The following is a 21,056-nucleotide window of genomic DNA, read 5'->3' on the forward strand; positions in this document are numbered from 1 at the left end:
CACAGTACCTAGTTTCCAGGACAGAAAGTAACAGACAGAGTCTCAGTAGGAACAGTTACCGGCCAGTAGCAACAGTCTGGGATTTGTTGCTTGTGCTGTCCTTATTTTCCATCCTTATCCTTGTGAATTTTACAAAATGCCACAGAAATACCTCAGGGGAATCCAGCTGTAGCAAGTAATCTGGAAATGCACCAAGCGTTGAGCGCTCCAAAGAGGTGACACTGCCTCGTGCTAGTTGCTGGCACTCTGCCAGTGAATTCTTCTGGAACTGAGAGATGCTTCAGGGGTGTGTCTTCAGATGAGTGCTAACCAGAAGCGGAGGTCGGTCTAGCTTTTTAAAAAATAGATGGGAGCTTGGAGAGAGACAGAGTAAAATTAAAGTGCAGACTGGTCAGAAGCGACTGTGAGACAGTGGAATTAGCCCCTGGTGCTGTCTATGTTCAGGGCAAGCGCTGACATCATGGAGATCGCTCTTAGCATTTTAGCTTCTCAGCTCTTACAAAGCTGCAGTGTCTAGGCATAACTTTGGCCTCCGGAGGCTGTTCTGCTTTGGTCTACTAACCTCTGAAGGGGAATGGGTTTTCAAGTTACGTATCTGAGAGTGCTCACTTTGGCAGGGCATTTATGAAGGTTGGAATAATACAGAGAAGATTGGCATGATCCTGTGCAAGGATGACTTGCAGATCCATAAAGTATGCCCTATTTGAAAATATGTTATGCATTTGATACATAGATCCACCTTAGGCGTGTGTATGTATTTCAGGCCTTAGGCTTGAAGTCTCTAATGGCAGCATTTCGTGTGAAATACTGTGTCCTTTCAGTATCTCTCGTTTTTTTTTCTTTTGTTTTTGTTTTTTGTTTTGTTTTGTTTTTTTCGAGACAGGGTTTCTCTGCAGCTTTGGAGCCTGTCCTGGAACTAGCTCTTGTAGACCAGGCTGGCCTCGAACTCAACAGAGATCCGCCTGCCCCTGCCTCCCGAGTGCTGGGATTAAAGGCGTGCGCCACCACTGCCCGTTAAAGTTGGCATGCATACACCACAAGATCACCAACATTTTCCAAAAGAAAGCAGAAAATTATTTTAAATCCTCCGACTCTTCCATGCCTCAGTGATCTGGAAAACCATTTTTAGCAAAGTCATCATGTAAAACACCCCCCTAAAAGACATCTAACACAACAAATAGATCATATGCACTTTGAAAAGGAAAAATTATCACTTTTTAATTATTAGATCTTCTTTTGAGTCTTCCCTTATGTTCTTAATAGGAAAATAGGAAAAGAGAATGGGGTCAGGTTTTAACTCAGTGTTTTTATTGGGTGGTGGTTAAGGAGTCTCCTGGCATTTGGTAAACAAGGCACTGTGATGGGAGAAGATTGAGAAATGCCCATCAAGGAACTGAAGTATAAAGTCCCCCAAAGCCACCACAGGGTCATGTGGCTGTGCTTGCTCCCTGTGCTCCCTGGCCACAGTGCCACTGGGGGGGGGGGGGGGGAGCTTTTGGTCACGTGAGCACACAGGCTCACGTTCATGTGTGTGCCTGTTGTGAACTGGGGAACCTCTATGGTCCAGAGAGAGCTTTCCTTGCAAATCAGTGTCCCTCACAACTGACTGCCCCATGACTTTGTGGGGTTTTGTTTTTGTTTTGTATTCTTTGTTTTGTTTTGTTTTGTTTTCTCCTTTTGAGTAAGAGACTTTTTGCTGAGCAGCAGGTATCGTTCAAACAAATCTTGCTCTCTACTGCTGGGACAGCTTTGTTTTGTTGCCCCTCCTTCTCTCTGTCCCTCCCTCCCTGTCTCCCTCCCTCCCTCCCTCTCTCTGTCTGTCTCTGTCTGTCTCTGTCTGTCTCTGTCTCTCTCTTTCTCTCTCTCTGTCTGCTCTCCAACTCCCCACTGTGACTCAAAGGAGGAGATCTGATAGCCAGAGTGAGGTTTCAACCTGCCTGTGGCCACTGCACCTTTGGTAGGTGCCTAGAACTTGCCAGGAAAAAAAAAAAAATAAAAAGGAAAGAGGGCAGGCAGGCTGCTGGGTGAAGTCATCCCTGGTGACACCTTCTCACACGACTTCAGGGAAAATGTTGGGCCCCTTGGCAACACTCCCGCCCAGCTGCCTGTCAGAGTGCCTGGACTGAGAGGTGACCTCTTTATTTTTAGCAGGGGACTGTCACAGCCGTCCACTGGTCTGCTTCATTCAGGGCAGTAGGCAGGCACTCAGCAAGTTTGTAAACACCGACTTTCTGAGTAGAGTAGGAGCCCTTTTCTCCAGAAAGGGAAGAATTCTCCTGCCCACCGGTGAGTGGAAAAGACAGCGTTGTCTGGCTGTCTTCGCTGTGGAGGCAGGTGCGGCCGCAGTTATTCTTAAAGGGCAGAAATGCCTGAAGGCGACGACTGTGGGCCAGGCAGAAGGTAATTATGGCATTTTATTTGTCTGGAGTCTGTTTCATTGTTGCTCATCTTAAACATATTGTGATAAGTTTAAATGTGTTTAAATGAAAATTATAATTCTAGGAAATTTTCTTTGGCAGAAGCTAGCAGAAGAGAGACAAAATTAGTAATCTAAGCTCAGAAATAAATACATGCAAAGAAGTGTCTATGTTTCCTTGAATAAGGAAATAACATCCTGGAGCTTTTAAAACTGATTTTCCCACGTACAGTGTGAGTCTAATTGAAGTTTTTGATGTTTCTTTTGACTTGAGATGATCGTGGTCAAAATCTAAGTTCACATTTTTTTTTTTTGAAGTTTGCATTTTAAAGATTTGACAGGCAGTTGTAAGAGTTGACTACTGAGCCAATTTATCAATTTTGATATTTAAACATTTCTCAAGCTGTGGGTTTTGAAATTTCACTTAGCTCTCTGCCCTGGGTGCCTGGTTGTGAATGTTTTCATTGCTTTCTTACTGCTAAGGCGTGAGTACCAGGCAGGCAACAGTGCAAGCTGGCTCGAGCCTAGCTGTACCCATGGAGACGCCCGTCCGGCCCAGACAGACATGACGGGGATCAGCTCCGTATCCCCACTGGATTTCCAATTGAGGTCCCCAAAATTTGAATCTGAGAGAAAATTACAAAACAAAGAAAGGGCTCATGGGTCATCTTATTGCCAAAGAACAGATGTCTCTAGGAATAAGAGCTCCTCAGACCATTTCTGTAAATCATGACCGAGGGTATGGGCTGTGTGTGGCTATTTAACCAGTTGTGGTAGTTTCCTTAAAGGCTGCATTTCTCTGTGGTCCTCCAATTGCTATCTTTCCCAAATCCTATTAAATAATAAAAGGGACAGATTGCATTCTATTGAGCAAGTTTCTGTGTAAAATGAGACTAGGTGTAGCTCCCGACTGTGTCCTTTGTAACAGTGCGTGGCACTGTCCATGGAGTGATTGACTAGCGAAGAGAACATTTTTAGAGACATTGAAACATCCGCACTGGTTGATAGGTTGGTCCATGGGTGTCATACATTTGTGTCCCCAGACTTCTGAACTTTCCCCAAAGCAAGGCTCTCCCTTTCCTCTAACGCCTAGGCATTCCCTCTGGCTCCATGAGGAGTTTCGGACAGCTGGGCATTTTAAAGGAATACTCAGCAAATGAAAATGCATTGATCAATTGTTTTTACACCAGGGGCTCAGGAATCCTTATCATCTGACGGTTCAAGGAGAGAGACTTGGCACAAAGGGAGTGAGCGCTGCTCTCCTGAGAAGCAGCATTATCAGAATTAAATAGTAACTAACTGCTGATAAGAAATATCATGAGCTATTTGTGATGTGAACCGAACAAGCTTTAGCTTTTTCTCTGGAAGTCTCACCAATTAAAAAAATATATAAATATAAACAGGTGAAAAGGAGCGTGTGTGTGTATGTGTGCGTACACACGTAAATACATACATGATAATTACTATTGCCCTCAGGGACTGTAAAATGTTGCATTGCACGTGCGAACCCCTCTCACTCCTGTGAGGTAACATATCCCTGGCCCTCGTTTTTCATTCTGATGAGCTCACGTTTATTCCCAGCACTTGGCGGATTTTCTTCTTAGATTTGTCTCATGTGTTTGTTTGGTTTTTCCTTCTCTGTGGAGAAATGGTGAAAGATTGAAGCTAGGCTAGAAATAAAATATTTTTAATTGGGAGATAATTTTTCTCTTGCTAAATTTGAGACTATGTGCCTTTGGATAAGTCCTTTGGTGCCACGTCTGAAAGAGAAATAACTATTATAGTCACGAATCTGCTGACAGACGTGTTCTCTGGACTTCATTGCGGCAGTTCCTAATTGAATCTCACATCAAGGCTGATTATGTTACTTGAGTCTCATTTTGGAATTTGATGTCCTGGATTGCTCTGTAACTCGCGGAGTGCTAAATAAGTTTTGTCTTTGATAAAACAAAATCAATACTAAAATACCCTTCGAAAACCAAGCAAACGAACAAACAACAAAAAGCAGTGTAGCCCGCAGGGTAGGGATGTCTGCCTCATACTGGGATGTAGCCTCAGGCTCACAGACACCAGCTGCTAGTGGCTTACAGTCCGGTGGCTCCAGGTCCCGTCTTAAATTCACCAGGTGGAAGAGGAAACCCTCCTTGTTGTTAGTCAGTGTTAGAACACTGGGTGACTCACAACAAGTTTCAAGGTCAAGAGCTGAGGGGGGAAGGGCAAGGAAACCTTAGTGAAGCAGCTGCAGAAGGTAAATAGATATCTAAGCCAGAAGCACAGGATGGCAAAGAAGAAAGGGAAAACCTGGAAGGTAGAGTAGCTCCAGGCTTATGGGAAAGCTTACACGGTAGCCTGCAGCCTGCGGCTCCTTATCTGAGCTCATTTGGTTCCTGCCTTAGAGTGGCAGCCAGGCTGGCCCTGTTAAGTACTATGATTAGATGGTGATGGGATGTGGGTGAATCGTCTTTCCCTGATTCCAGATGACATAGAAGGAGATAGGCCTGAGGTCTGAGGATGGGATCCATCCAAACGTGAAACTTGTTTTATGCTTGTGTGTCTTGTCATGCGGACACTCTAACTGGGTAGTTATCTCTGCACAATTACCTGTTTACACAGCAGACATTTGTTGAGTTCTGACTCCTTGACTTGTGGCTGTACCAGTGATGGGGTGGTAGGTGCGGACCCTGCTGTCTTGGAGCAAAGGGTCTGAGGTGGAAGATGGCCCCGGGATGAAAGAATCCGCAGGGCCAAGGATACACTTTAAAGTGGCAACACGAGCCAGCACCTGGTGTACGTGTTGATGCTCTGGTGTCTTTACAGGGACACTGTGGTAGATCTGGACTCGGGTGTTACTGGTCCTCTACTTGGAGTGTAGTGAAGATGTACAAGCTTGTTTGCAAACGTCACTGGGACTCTAGAACTGTGAATTCAATGTGTTTCCAGCTCTTTCTTTTGTTCTCTGCTCTAGAGTGGTGGGGACTGTTGCATCACGTCTCTGAAATTCCTGCTTCAGCAGTCTTGGATTTCAGGGTCTTCTGTCCCTTCTCTACATTTTGGCATATTTGCATATCTGTAATTAGCATATCTTGGGGGTGGGATCCATGTCTACACATGTATTATACTAATGTATTATACATGCTAAAATTTAGCTTTCTTGGTGTTTTTAGTGTGCTTGCATTGTGACCATGAAGTCTGGGGTGGCAGATTTTACTTGTGGGATCATGTCAGCCCTTAGGAAGTTTCAGATCTTAGAGCATTCTAGACTTGAGGGTTTCAGACTAGTCTTGTCTAGCCTGGATTTGTTTCTGGGTTGTTGAAGGGTAGTTGTATTTAAGAAATCCAAGGCTCTTTTAAACACACAATGGGCCAGTTAGTATGAAAATGTTATTAGTGATTGCATTGAATTTTAATTTTGGAAGATTAAAAGAAATTGATTGGAAACTCGAGAATAATTTCGTTGCCATAATAGTTCACACTGGAAGGATTTTAGGTGTGATTTTATGTCATGGATGTGGTCTATCCATCGAGAATGCCATTTCTTAAAAATCTAGACCTGACACAGAAATGTGACCAGGTGCGTCAGAGCCAGCTTGGTGTACTTTGCCCTTCAGTTGAGGTGGATTCCTATGAGTAAACATATTTAAGTTTTTGTGTCCTTGGATGTATTCGTGCTGCCTTTCATTTGGAAACAAGTGCTGACGGGTGGTGTAAGTGTAGCTGAAGCTGACAAGGCTGTAAGAGAAGGGATTCTGAGCACACTGCAGATAAGTGGGAGAGGCATGCGCAGGACCCCTGATTGGCCTGGGTAGGAGGGGTATCTATAGATTTTCAGCAGCTGCCCTCTGGGGAAGGGAATGCCCAGTCTTTCAGCATTTGCTGATTCTTGTGGTGTAGATGCTCCCCTCTTCACCAGGCCACTGAAGAGTTAGAGAATTCCCACAGTGGCTCACATGAACTTGTGGCGGCCACGCAAACGATGATGGGCCAACATCAGCATCAGCATTAGTTTGAATAAAGGCGACATATTCTCTATTCTGTAGGCACCACGGATATTTTTCAAGTTTGGCTGAAGGAATTAATGATTTATCTTTATCTGTTCTCCCACACAATCATGGAAAATATTTATCACTCTTGAAATCCTACTTTGACCCAGCTGGGCTAATATTTGAACCTGATTAAGAACATGTAGAACACTACAGTCTGTCCTTATTGCAGGGGAGTTTGTTTTGTAGGCAATATCTTAACTGCTACTGAACCAGTGACCTGCTTCCTGAACCCTGCAGGGACCCAACAGATTTCTGGCATTCCCGCCCCAGTGAAGCTGGTTTCTAGTCTATCAGTAAATGGTGATACAGTCTTTGTTGCCGTCACTAAATATGATGAAGGTCTCTATCATTTAATGCCAAAGGACCACAGAGTATCTGTGGCAGGCTGTGGGCAGGTCTATCTATCCCTACTGACTGACAGAGCAAGGTTGAAATTGGGTGGGCCATCCTCGTTTTGGTACCAAAAGCCTTTTGACTCTTAATGGTAACTTGGCATCAAAATACATTTCATGTTTTCACTTCTTCGCGATGTGTATTTCCAGGTTGTGTAGAATGCATGGGGGCATGGATCTTTTCTTGAAGGGCCAGTCCCATTTACTATCATGAATGTATTTCTAAAGAAGTCTTCCCACTGAAGATGATCTGCTGAAGGAAACTTTAGTTATTTATTTGGGGGAGATAAAAATGTTAATGCAGAAAAGAAAGAACAAAGTAGAAAAGATCAGCTCTAACCCCAGAACCCTGATGTAATTATATGGTATGTATAATCATACATATATAATGTAATTATATTATACTTGTTTGGTGAATTTTTTGACAGGTATGTTTAGCATATGGTATGTGTATATACACATAGATGTATTTTTTTTATTTTCCACTTAAAAGTACTTTCCAGTGGCATCTAAACAGTATGAGAATGTTTTAAAAATGCCCGCCAGAGTACCCTACTTAGATGTGCCCATATCTTCTAGTCATTATTGAGATCAACTGTGCCACTTATAAAGGAGATGGGCTATGCACTATGGTTTTCCTAAGTAGGGAGTGAGGAGATTGGAAGGGAGGAAGAATCAACTGCCACTTCCTTAAGACCTGGGCCTAGAAATGGGCACAGTGCCATTCTCATTGTGTTGTATTTGTTGAGTGGTCGAGGGGACAAACATCCTGCCCTTTACTACAGTTTCAAAGTGTTTCTTGGCCATTTGAGTTTCCTCTATTAGGAACACCTTTCTTAGATCTGTACCTCATTTTTAAATTGGACTATTTGGTTTTTTTGATATCTGGTTTCTTGAGTTCTTTATATATTTTATATATTAGTCCTCTTTCAGACATGGAGTTGATAAAAAAAAAAATCCCATTCTGTAGGCTGCTGCTTTGTCCAGATGACAAAGGTAGGGTGTCCTTCCCCCTACACAAGCTTTTCAGTTTCATGAGGTTACGTTTATTTTATTTTTATTTTTTTATTTTTTTTTTTTTTTGAGACAGGGTTTCTCTGTGGTTTTGGAGCCTGTCCTGGAACTAGCTCTGTAGACCAGGCTGGTCTCGAACTCACAGAGATCCGCCTGCCTCTGCCTCCCAAGTGCTGGGATTAAAGGCGTGTGCCACCATTGCCCAGCTGAGGTTACGTTTATTAATAGTTGATCGTAGTGCCTGCCCTAATGGTGTGAAGGGCCATTGTTAAATTACAGGAAGTAGATATATATATATATAATAATAATGTGTAAGTGACACACATCCTTAAGCAACATTAACTGGGTCACGACTGAGTGCAAATGTCAGTCACTGTGATCTTGTGTGCATCCCCATGGCAGACGGGACATGAGAATCTACCCCTCCCTCGATGGTGGCTCAGTTGTGTGGGCACAGAGTCACCTGCTTCCCAGCTCCCCAGACAGCTGTGGAATGGGCTCCTGGAGGGTCTAGTATGGACAGTTTATGTGTTATTCCAGTTTCCAATGGGACTCCAGGGGGTGTGTTTAGCTCACCTTCTCTTGACACTTTGTACAATTGTTCGTGCATTAGGGCGAGGCCACAGACTGCGCTGAATGAGAAGTACAGCTGTATCTCTAGGGGCTGCTCCCAGTCTCTCACCCTCAATACCGGGCGCCCAGACCTCTGCGGGTCTTCAGTGCAAGTATAAGCCTTTCCCCCAGATATGTCTGGCCTGGGCTGGGTTATTCTCGAACATGGACCCTGTGGGTGTGAGGATTAACTGTGTTTATGGCTTCTCAGGCAAGCCAGGATGCCCACACCGTGCATATTATAAGGCTGGGAGTAGCCAGAGAGGTGGTTCAGGGCCACAACATGCGGATTTCTCTTGTACATTGGCTTGGGTTCATCTTACTTTGAACTTTGAAACTTTGAACTCTGAACTTTCTCGTTCCTTTTTCCAGCTCAAGATGTTTAAGGTTTTCTTCAGTGAATAAAAGTACAACCATCTCTTCCTGTCTACAAATATTCTGGTCGTCCCCCCCCATAAAGATACCAAAATTCTCTCTTGAAACATTACATGTCCCTTCTAGACATTAAGGAGGATGTTGGAATGCACTTTGAATGTTTTCCTCCTTCATGGCATGACCATGTCCTTCCCTTCTAGGCCCTCAGCCTCAATCTCTCGTGGGGCCACCCGCCCTCCGTGGTTTTGTGATTAGATCTCAAGGTACCAGCTACAAGAGCCAGAGTAGGGCTCAGCCCCCAGGCAGCTTGCTCTGCTTTAGTACCCATGTCCTGGGCATGTGTGTTAAATTTGTGCATAACTCGTAATAGATTTTCAGGCACAAAACGCATTTGTGTAACACAGCAGATGCAAACAGAGAGCATGGTGTGTTTTAGTCACCTGGCTTTTCAACTTAAGACTAGAGGGCATAAAGGGGTTCATTCTAAAGATTAGTTAAGGGTAGGGGGTTTGAACATAATGCCTCATCTTTATGTTTGAAAAAGTAGAGTGCTAACGTTCCAAGCAGAGAGGTTGATTTGAAAATTGGTATTTTCTTCAGTCACCAAACTTCTCTTTCAATTAAAATCTGGGTATTTTTTTGTTTTCTGTGTTTGGCTGGCCATGCTGCTGCCTAAATTCTTTAGATATAACAAGAACCAATGGGGAAGGACACTCAGAGGAAGAATGTTTGACTCTAAACTCTGCTTATGCTTTTCAGCAATTATTTGTGACTCCACCAGAAAATGAAGGGGTAAAATAAAATGATTTCATGAAGGAATATTGTCCTCAGGCTTTTTGGCCTGAATAGGAATGCCTAATCTAGTGACTTGGGTGATAGGAGGAAGTTGAGCAAGGCTATCTGTCTCCACAAACCCTAACACTCCCTTTTAAAATCCATTCCTTCCACAGCCTCCTCAGAACCCATCCATCCATCTTCACTCTAAGCCTCCTTTGCTCCTCCAGTGTCTTCAGTGACCTCCCTTCTCAGACACCTGCTGTCTCAGAATCCCAGACTGAGAAAGGCAAGGGGCAAACCCTGGGTGTAGCAATGCCTGGAGTACATCTAGGTCACAAAGTGTTCTGGTGCTGACATTGAAAAACAAGGGGGCAGGAATGTCCCAGCTGTCCCTGGAGACACATAAGGAACATGATGGGCTCAGAGGACAGTCGTGGTGCTTGGCTTCTCGTGGATCCATTAGCCCTTTCCTTAGTGATACAGATGAAACAGCGACCTTAAAGGAGGCTCCGGGAAACATCCAGTTCAAGCCATGCCCACTTTCCTACTTTAGCCTTATTTTTGTAGAGTTGGCATGCTCCGGGAGTAGTCTTCACTCACTGGGTAAATACCAGCCAGGTCTATTAAAGAACTGGCGTTGTGACCTGTAGTAGTGTCTCAAAGAGGCATCACCCGACTGCGGCAGATCCTTTTTCTAGGGAGGGAGGGCTGCAGTTGTGCTTAATTTGGCAAAAGGTGATGGAAAGAGGCAAAGCCCTGAGTGTCCCTTTTGCCTGGAAGCAGTGAGTTATGAAGGTTTTCTACATTCTCATCCTCAGTAGGCAAGTGTTTCAGGGGTGGGGGCTGGTGCTCCCAGAGCTGAGCCGACTCCCACGCACATGATGATAATGAACATCACTCAGTAATTACCGTGATGATGGGGCCTCTTGCCAGCCACGTAAACAGAACAGAGGCAGCAATGGACCAATCCTCCTGACTCAGAACATGACCTCTCACTCCAAGCTAGTTGAACTCCTAAGAGCTTCGCTTTGAAAGCAAACCCATTTTCCAGTGGAACATCTTAAAATTGTGCCATAAAACTTATAGACTCCACCCGTAGATAAGGAGAGAGGATTACAATGTACTTGTGTTCTTAGAAAAGGCAAGTTTTGACTGTGCTGAGAATTCTTTGTTAGGATTAGATTCTATGGCGTGCATTTGCCATTTCTGGAGTGACTTGGATTGTTCACCAGTGGTAGGTTTCCCCCCATATTGGGGTAAATAGAACAAACTGTAAATAGCCCTATTCTCTTTATCTGGAGGTTCTGGGCAAATTGGCTTTCAGGAACCTACTTGTTTGTGCTAAGAAAGGCTTTGAGATAGGGATTTCATTATAAAATGAACACGTGGATAAAGGAATTACAAACCTAGATTTAATGGACTTGCTGGAACAAGAAGAGGTCGTTATAGTTCATCTCAAATGTAGCAAACATTGGCATTGGCAAGAAAGGAAGGAACCGATACCTCCCTGCCTTTGTCCCAAGAGATGGGGGAAGACATAGGGAGCTGTTGTGTCCTAAACATGGAGGGTTTGATGGCCCATAGCTTCGTTTTCCTTGCCAACTCTTATAAACTGGAAGTGGTGCTTGGGGTTCTGGTAAGGATCATGAAGCCTTGTCAGGAAGTTTCTAGAAAGAGTACTCTAACACATTAACACAGTCAGCCATGAGTGGAAGGCAATGGTATATGTTTGCCTCAAAGCAGGATCGACAGGGATGAACAATCAATACCTTCCCCTTCTTTCTCTCAGCTTTGAAAGGCTCTGTAAGGTTCAGTGGCTTTGATGGAGCCTTCACTCCTTCATTAGTTACCAAGGCTCCAACATTTAAGGACTTGGCAGTTATTACCCAGGCAAAGCTGAAGGTTAGGGCTAAAGCTGGGATAAACCTCTAGCCCAAGAGCTATTTTAAGCCTTGCTGTTGCGATGTTGCACATCAAACCTGGAAGAACTGCTTTGCCAGTGGTACAATAGGAGTCCGTGTGCGTGCATTTTGCTTACTGTGTCCTACAGGATGGTTTTTTGTCTGACTTCTGGGAGATGTTCCTTTGTCTGGAAGAGGAAAGGCTTAGAAGTTGCAAGGGATGAGTTTTCATATGGGTGCTACTTGGCTGCGTGATTGTTGTCAGGACTAGAAGTAACACAAAAAAAGTACTAATGTAAGTTTGAGCACTTGGTACATTCTCAATAAATAAGAGGGCTGTCTTTATAGCAGGTATCTTAATGACTCCTGGTTTGGTTGTTAGGTTCATTAGTACCTGTCTCCTACATGTAGCTATGTTTCTGAAGCCCATGATACTCTGAACTAGTAGACCACTGTGGTTTGTGGGGGGAAAATCCACCCTGTTGCTTGCTTTCTAAGATAAGTTTTATTAGCGCACTACTGTGCACTAATAAATATGTCCAGCAAAGATAAGAGTATTTACTTTTTGGCCCTTTACAAAAAAAAAATCTGCCTACCACTATCCTAGTATACAACTGTTTCCGCCTTTAGAGCTATGTGATTTCTGAATTAGCTGTATTTATCCTCACATCTCTTTGTGACCATTGTTTTTGTGCTGGTAGTTGTGTAGCTTAATGAAAACTACTGAAATAAGAGAACACAAGTGGTGTAGCTGTGGTCCATTCTGCTGGTTGTTCCCAAACACCGAGCTTTCTTTCCTTTGGCAGTAGTCTGAGTTTCAGCTAGAACATGGCCACTAGCAGCTGAGCTCTTTCCTCAACTCGCTTTCAAGTATATTACCAGGTTCTAGCTGGTAGGAGACGAGCAGAAGCTTAGTATACAATGTGTAGGTCCATGATTTTCAAAAGGGGAACATTTTCTTGATACAATTTCTTCTTATGGTGGTGATGTGGATAGGTTAACTGAGTAGCTGATGTTACTGTCTTGGACCATTTGGAGAAAATGTGATTTGAGAATAATTGAGCAACAATGCAGAAAGGGTCTAGGTTTGTAACACCATGGATTTCCCCATATCAGCTATCATGTAGAAAAATGATGGACTTTCTTGCTTAAGCCTCTGTTACTTTGACATATGATATAGTAGGCAAACACATCTTTCTAAAACGCATTTCTATGAAAATGAAGCTGAAGGCATTTGAGTTGGCAAGAGTAAGTTGCTGTGAAGTTGGATGGGGAGAGAGATGGAGGTCTTCAGAGGAGGGGGGGAATGAATATTATCAAAATACATTGTATAAAACTCTCAGAGAATTAATAAAAACATTAATAAAATGTGTAGACAGAGCCAGGTGGTGATGGCACACACCTTTAATCCCAACACTTAAGAGGCAAAGGCATGCAGATCTCTGCCAGCCTGGTCTACAGAGTAAGTTCCAGGACAGCCAGGGTTTTCTTTTTGTCTCAAAAAACAAACAAAAAAAAAGTGTAAGCAGAAAAATCACAAAGGGGAGAGAGATAAATATTTTAAAAGTTCCTATATTTATTGTGTCATTAAGTTTTTACCCATCTGTAAATAAGTAAAATTAGAAATTAAACATAATTTAAAAATTTTATATAAATATATATATAAGGAAATCAGTCTTTGTTGCTAGCTCTAAAGCAGTAGATGACTTTCTAAGTTCCCAGAACTTATTTATAAGCTCCCTACTTCCTGGGTTGAATTGGATATCTTCAGGTTCGTTAATCATAAATCGGCTTCCAAGTTAAAAGATGACTCTATGAATATCAATGCCACACTCTGATTAACATGATCTATAATTGATACATAACCTAGACCATATTGACTAAGAGGGGTTGTTATGTAATACTGAAAAAACACACTACAAGTGACCATTGTTGGTAATATCATAGCATGGGCTAAGATAGTCCTTAAAAATCCCTGTCATGGAAATCTGAGAATGACTCCCTTAGTCAAGGTGGTTAGCTGTAACCAGCGTCTGGGTGTGTTCTCTTTTTCTACTCTTAAGTTTTAGGATGTCTAGTGCCGTGTTCACACTGAAGTCCAAGGTCTTTGCCCTAATCAAATGCAGAGTTTTTCGAGGTGTATTTTATGAACTTTGTCAAACAAGGAAAAAACCCTGGGGAAGGTAATGTGTAGGTAGTCCTCCCGGATCAAACGTGCTGAGTTTATGGAAGGTGGGCCAACAGGGCAACTGCTCCAGCCCACAGTTCCCAAGAGCCTAATAATCACCCAAGACACCAGAGTGGTCCATTGCTTATGAAAGATGAACTACTTTAGGGTTTTAACTTTTCTTCATGATAGAACCACAGACATTGATATAACCCGACTGTGACATTTTATGTTTCAATATCCTTATAATATCAGAGAGTAAAATTGTCTTGCCCCTTTGCCAGCCTGTGAGGAGGCCTGTTATCTGGGAACCACTGTATTTAGATCTGACATTACAATAGTACCTGATAACTGCTGTCCAAGATGCCCCTGCCTATGGATCACCAGGATGCTTTAAGCACTGTTGTTGGCACTACATATTATTTCCCGTCTCTAGTTAATATAAAGCTCTAAGTCCATTCTCACAAGAAAGTAAATATCCACTTCACAGCCATATAGGACTTGAAGTATTCAGTTTCCTCCTGCCTCAGACTTCAGATGCTCTTGGAAGTGTGAAAGCCAGGGCTCACAGATATTTCAGAGGGGACCACGATTCCAAAGAGCAGTCAATGTCTGTTTATGTTCATCTCCATATTTATGGCAAGGAAGCTCAGATTCTCTGTGTGGAATAGTCAGACCCTTGAATACCTACCTAGTGGGATCTACACTGTAGATCCACCTGTCTCACCTCTCACAGCCTTTATCATAACTACTTAAAAGGACACTTATTTCACTAATTCTTATGATACAAGTAGGTTGATTAATGACAGAATTCACAAAATTGGTTCATTCCTCCACTAGTCATCCATTTGTATCTTAAAAGAGTTTTATGGAATATTTATATAAAAGTTAGATGAATCCAAACATATATTTAATCTTTGCCTGGGGTGTCTTATGGCTGTGCTAAGTAGAGGGGTCACTCCAAACCTGTTGCAATTGGACAGTTTCATTTGTATAGGTCCAGGGCATCAAGCCCAGGGAATAGTGCCGCAGAGCCTCCCAATCAATTAATGTAACTCCTCACAGGCGTTCTTAGAAGCCCTTCTCCCACCCTCCTCCCAGGGTGATTCTAGACTGTGTCCTGTCGATAACTAAAACTAGCCATCACATCACCCCCCCCCCCCGAAAAAAAAACCTCAAAACAGACACCTGGTAAAGCAACGTTGAAGCTCTCTCCGTTTCTTTTGTGTGCTGTTCATTTAAATAGTTATGCTCATTAGAAAGAGGTGGTTTTCCTTTGCCCAGCAAGCCTCTTTAGTTTTATTTGACTGTGTCTACATTCTCAAAGACCCTTTTGTAGCTTTCACTTCGGGGGTAGGGTTCCCAAGCAGGTGAGGGTAGAAATGTTTAACACCTATAACTGATCTAACGCTTGGGGTGGCCAGACTCCCTAAAGGGATGGTTCACAGTAATTCTATTTTTGTGGTTCTGGATGCTTCTCACCCAGGAAACGTAAATGATTGGGGTTGATCAGAGAGCCATTTCTCTATGTTATTTTTATTTCCCAATCCTGTTCATGTTAGTAACATATAGTGTACAGACAGAAAGTAGAATAATTATTACCTCTTATTAGCTGTGTATTTGTGCATCTGCATGTGCCTGTGTGCCAAATCAAAGGCCATCTAAAATCATTTTACAATAAACTATGACCCTAGTGGAGAAGTGGAGAGATTGGGTCCCCCAGATCTGAAGAGATGTGGTCGGTGGGCAACACCCATGACCTCCCTGTGCTTTCCAATATCTTGAAAGTGATTTCCTGAAAGTGCTTTTGGCTAGCCGACAATCTCCAATATACTGCTTGACATTTTACACACACATAAATTGCAGGTGGTGCTCATTAAATTCCCCTGCCCGTCGTTGGCGGAAACTTGAGCCAGCTGAGAACCCTGGTGGCAAAGATAGGTATCTGTCACCCCCAGGTAAGAATGAAGGGGCTGAGATGAGCAGGCACCTCTGTCATTAGTAGGGTTCAGTCTAGACTGTCCCAGACTCCTTTAGTTGTATTGTAGTCCATTTCATTCACGAATATGCATTTATCAAGGACGATAGTGTGCGGGAAGGAAGCAGTAGATGGACTCTGAAGAACTCTTCCGAGGCTGCCCTTCATGTCTACACGTGCTGACTGCTTTATTCTAACTCAGATACACCGAAAGACCAACCCTTTCCATTCGATGGCAAATTCCTGTTGGTAGTTGTGTGTATAAGGAAGTGGAGGAACTGTATTCCTAGGCAGGAAAACTTTACATTTACAGTTTTGTTTTCCTGTAGGACTTCTCACTAGGGATTAGCTTCTTTCCAGACTTCTGACAGAGTTTGGGGAATGTCACCTTTCCTCATCCCTTTTCTTATTGTGCATCCCCCTAGTTGATTCTGTACCTATCTTCCCTTCATGCTGACATTGCATCACAACATGCTCATTTACCATTAACACAGGCACCGTTTACACCATAGCTTCTTTGCAAAATCGGCAAAGCAGAGAGGTCACATTGAAGAAGCAGTTGTTTATATACCGGTAGGGGTGTGGTCATCTTCATATGGTGTGCTCTTTTATTTATTTTTATTTTTATTTTTTTTTTGTTTTTTGTTTTTTGTTTTTCAAGACAGGGTTTCTCTGTGGCTTTGGAGCCTGTCCTGGAACTAGCTCTGTAGACCAGGCTGGTCTCGAACTCACAGAGATCCACCTGCCTCTGCCTCCCAAGTGCTGGGATTAAAGGCATGCGCCACCATCGCCCGGCTGGTGTGCTCTTTTAAAAGCTACTGGCTATCTCATTCAACTGCTGGCTTACCTATAAAGAGAAGCGAGAAGATGCACGCTTTAAAGAAAGGCCCAAGACATGAATGACCTACAGCCAAATGGCCCAACATGTTGCTTGGTCGTTGATATCTGTCCTGTGCAGGAGAGTCACCCGGTTTTGTTATACCCCGGGTTACTTTCTTCATCACATACATTAAAATTAATTTTCATTAGGCTTGATGTTAGACACACTTTGGAATGGTTCAGCAGCTCTGTGAGTCTGGTCTAGATGTACTGCTCTGGCCCAATGCAGTGGGTCTAGTTGCTAAAAAGCAAAATTAGGAATTATGTTAACTATTTTTTTTTTTCAATTCTAAGAAACATATTGAAAACAATTGTCACCAGTTTCATACAGCTAAACCAAAGGTCAAAGAGCAGGGAGGGGATATTTGCTCTTAAGCTGAGCTGCAATAAATCCCAGGCTGTAAGTTTGTTAGGAATTGAAGATGGCAAATAGAATGCGGAGTTAGCAAACCCACTCCACAATAACAGTTTGCTTTCTGTGAAGCCTGTTTCTCGACTCTGATTTTGATCTGCCCTTTGAGAACAGGGAAATTTCTTTCCTGCTTAGGGACAGTGAAGGGAATGAATCAGATCTTGGCCTTGGTGTTGAGGAAGGAAGGACGGTTTAGTCTCCTATAGTCTGGTCTCAAGAAAGTGCTTGCCTCCTGCTTGTGAGGGGCATTGCCTTGCTCAGCCTTTGGCTTATAGAATCTAGTTATTAAACACTAACCCAAGTGGGAACATTGAAAACGCTGGCTTCTTGTCCTCCAGCACTTGAAAGGAATACCACATGTAGCAGAAGAAAGACAGCATCCTTCTAGATGGTGGGTTAGATCATCTATGCCTCCCCACCCCAAAGTGGCGCTGTTTTGTTTAAGATACAGGAGGAAGGCCGGTCTTAGGGAAAGACCAATCTCTGCTGTTTCCAATTTAGGGAGGGAGAAACAGAGGTGTGTGTGTGTGTGTGTGTGTGTGTGTGTGTGTGTGTGTGTGTGAATGTATTTAGTGTATGTCTGTCTCTGTGTGTGTGTATGTGGTGTAATGTATTTAGTGTATGTCTGTGTGTGTGTGTGTGTCTGTGTGTGTATTTATCTATAAAGAACACTTAAGTTGCCCTCAGAAGGTGGAGTTCAGCTTCCCTGGGTAGGAAAAACAGGCCCTCAGCTGGCGCCTCTTTGTCCCTGGCCTGGGGAGAAGCTGCTCCTTGGCTAATTGGTCTGAGAAGGTGGAAGCTTCGAATTGAGTGCTATGTAATTTTTTAATCCCCAGCTTTCGTGTTTAATCCTCTAGTTGACACATCCTGTTTGCTTTGTCATGGCTCTAATTCCGTGTTGTGCAGGGAGACATTCCACTGTTCTTATTTTGTTCCTTCCCTCCACGTATCCCCTCACAGAGGGATTGAACACCATCCTCACACGTTACGCTGAGAGATGTTAAAGTCCGTAACCAGATATTGACTGACCTTTCTAAGAAAAATTTAACAGGAATTACCATCAACAGATGGTCACTAGCAGTGAGCATGGGATGCTGAGTCACGAGCTGAGAATGGAAGGTCCCCAGTCCAAAGCATATTTATAGGTGTGAGGGCTACACCAGCTGTTTGCCACAGTTGCTAGGTGACAAGTTATTACAAATCCTTTTTTTAAAGTTTGTCACATAGGGCAATGACATGGCTAACCTTCTGAAAAGTGCTGTTTAACTCCAATGTAGATTTCCTATGTGCAGTAAAATCACACTGTGAAATAGTCTTCAACAGTGCTGTGCCAGGAATCTTCTGTTTTAAGATGATTATTGGATCATGGATGCATATAAATATGAAAAAGCTGTAAAGTTACTGGAAAATGTGTGTGTGTGTGTGTGTGTGTGTGTGTGTGTGTGTGTGTATAGCACTGTACGGACTGAGCCATATCTCTGGCCCTCTCCGCTTGCCTTAGACGGGTCAGAACAGTGGCTGCAAATTCTGTAATGTGATTTACAGTCTACTAGGGAGCCAGCATGGCAAAGGTCATAACCCATCACAATAGAATTTCTGCGAGGAATTCCACAACACCAAATGCACAACTGACACTCACAGACCTCCTGCCTCAGACCCTCCACGGCCCCCATTTCCTCTGGAGTAAAGTGGAGGTCACAGCACCAGCCTTGACTTGCGGGGTGTTGTGATGACTTGGTGAGGGAAGGGATCACATGGAGGTTATCTGAGACAGCGCTTGCCAAGGGAGAGCTTAGCAAACCGCAGCCACAGTCATGATTATGCAAAAGGATGTAATTTAGTCTGGGAAGATGGACTAAGATTATAGGGTTGCTTGTGAGGACTGCTCCGAAATTGCTGGGAAGAGGAGAGAGGAACCTTGGTTCTTTAGGCCCAAGTTTCTCCTAGAACCAGGGCTGCTCTTTATATATTTCTATCTTGACGGAATTAGCTTGCAGTTAGGGATGCAGGTCCTTGGCCATTCATCTCTGAAGGGATCTGCATGTTCCGGGGTGGACAGTGTACTTCCTGTGTTAGTCACCCCTGCTCCTTTAATACTGTGACCTTGAGCCACGGAGGGGAAGAATCTGGGCCTCAACTTCTTCAGCAGTAACCTGGGAAATGTAAGAAATCAGGTGTGATGATTAAATGAGGTCACTGAGTTTCTAAGAGGCAGGGGAGTGCCTGTCCCTGGAAGGTGTTGTCTGCACCCTAATCCTGGTACTGGAAATGGTTTGCTGTGTTTATTTGAATTGTTATTCAAACCCTTTGGTGCTGTTTCAACTAAAACCTGCTACCTAAATAAAAAGTCTTGCCAATCTGTATGAGCTTATTCTGTAATTCTTTTTAATAGTTCTGTCTACCTCGTACTTTAAAATATGCAATTTTCCATTATTTCAGTGTAAAGTTGCTTTTTGGCTTTATTTTGCTACAAATACCAGAAATAAAGCAGAAAAGCAGCTTTACAGTTTCTGTCTCAGGGATTTCTGTGAATGGCCTTGCTTTGCACATTAATTCTCGCCTTTTGGTTTTAACAGTACCACGAATTCCAACTGGATGTGCAGGATTCACTTCCAGTCTACCCCTGTGCGCACGTTTGGTTTCTCTTTGCTCTTTCCCCATTTCTTTTCTTTGGTCATTATCTCCTTAAGTCTGAAGTTAAAAATAGGAAAGAATTCGAGTTTTGATGTATGAAAACTAAAGTTTTGTTTTGAAAAAATATTCCAGTTTTAAAGATACCTTTCACTTCATAAAAGTCTGCAACCAAACAGCTACAATTTTATCCTATAAAGTAGACAACAGTGTATTTAACAGCTTTGTCTCTCTTATCCAATTCCCCCACTTAGTTTTCGTTTTTTTCTCTCATAGTTTGAGATATTTTTATTTCTAAGCTATTTCTAACAGGTGATTTTCATTGTGTGTGTGTGTGTGTGTGTGTGTGTGTGTGCACGCATGTGTGTGCACACACCATTGTGTTCTCCATCACCACTGTCTTGGGTTAAGCTTACTGGCTGAGGGCCACACCTCCTCATCCCCAGTCTCTGGAGTCAGGAAGATCACAGCATGCACTTGGTGTGTTCTCACTGCAGTAAACAAAGGACGTGCTGACAAACAGGAGATGCTGAAAATGACAGCGACTCATTTGTTTTCAGTATCAGTGCTACTAGTGGTCAGACATAGTGACGGAGACATGCTAGCACACCACCCCATTTCAGAATGTTTTTTAAATATTTTTTAAAAAAGAAAACAAACTATCTTTTTTCATTATACATACCAATCCAAGTTCCCACTCCCTTCCTTCCTTCCATCCCCTCAGCCTACCCCCCACCCTATTTCCCATCCACTCCTCAGAGAAGGTAAGGCACATTGCTTTGGGGAAGGACCAAGGCCCTCCCTACTATATCTAGGCTGAGCAAGGTATCCCTCAAAAGAGAACAGGTTCCCAAAAAAGCTAGTACAAACAGTAGGGAGAAATCCTGGTGCCACTGCTAGTGATCCCTCGGTCTGCCCTAGCCATGCAACTGTCACCACATTCAGAGGGACTAGACAAACCCTTATCCAAACTATCAAAAGGCAGAGAGAGAACATCCAAATTAACAAAATTAGAAATGGAAAAAGGGACATAAAACAGACACTGAGGAAATTCAGATAATCATTAGGTCATACTACAAAAACCTGTACTCCACGAAATTGGAAAATGTGAAAGAAATGGACAATTTTCTAGATAGATATCATATCCAAATATTAAATCAAGACCAGGTGAACAATTTAAATAGGCAAGGAAATAGAAGCTGTCATCAAGAACCTACCAAAATAAATAAATAAAATAAAATAAAATAAAATCCGTCAGGGCCAGATGGGTTTAGTGCAGAATTCTATAAGGACTTCCAAGAAGAGCTAATACCTGTACTCCTCAAAGTGTTCCACATAATAGAAACAGAAGGAACATTGCCAAACTCTTTTTTTTTTCGTTTATTTTTTTATTTTTATTTTTTTTTATTGAGAAAAGAAAAAAAAAACAAGTTTCCGCCTCCCACCTCCCTCCCCCTCC

The 21,056-nt window shown here is 43.0% G+C and overlaps 1 protein-coding gene and 1 non-coding gene across 3 annotated transcripts in view; both read left to right on the forward strand.

Annotated features, from left to right (window-relative positions):
- Positions 1-21,056, forward strand: part of Retreg1 (reticulophagy regulator 1) — a 131,259-nt gene that overhangs the window by 94,893 nt on the left and 15,310 nt on the right. The window contains exon 1 of one of the 2 annotated variants that reach the window (XM_013349762.2): positions 2,150-2,400. The exons of the other annotated variant lie outside the window; for it this stretch is intronic. Within the exon in view, the coding sequence (XP_013205216.1) occupies positions 2,366-2,400 (35 nt within the window). The 5' untranslated portion in view covers positions 2,150-2,365. Of the gene's footprint in view, positions 1-2,149; positions 2,401-21,056 lie in introns of those variants that run through there. 2 annotated transcript variants of the gene reach the window in all.
- LOC113457185 lies at positions 604-707 on the forward strand. The gene has a single exon (XR_003377810.1). It is a non-coding gene; the product is annotated as a U6 spliceosomal RNA (small nuclear RNA).

Source organism: Microtus ochrogaster, chromosome 19, assembly GCF_000317375.1.
Source record: "Microtus ochrogaster isolate Prairie Vole_2 chromosome 19, MicOch1.0, whole genome shotgun sequence".
In the NCBI taxonomy this organism is placed as follows: Eukaryota; Metazoa; Chordata; class Mammalia; order Rodentia; family Cricetidae; genus Microtus; species Microtus ochrogaster.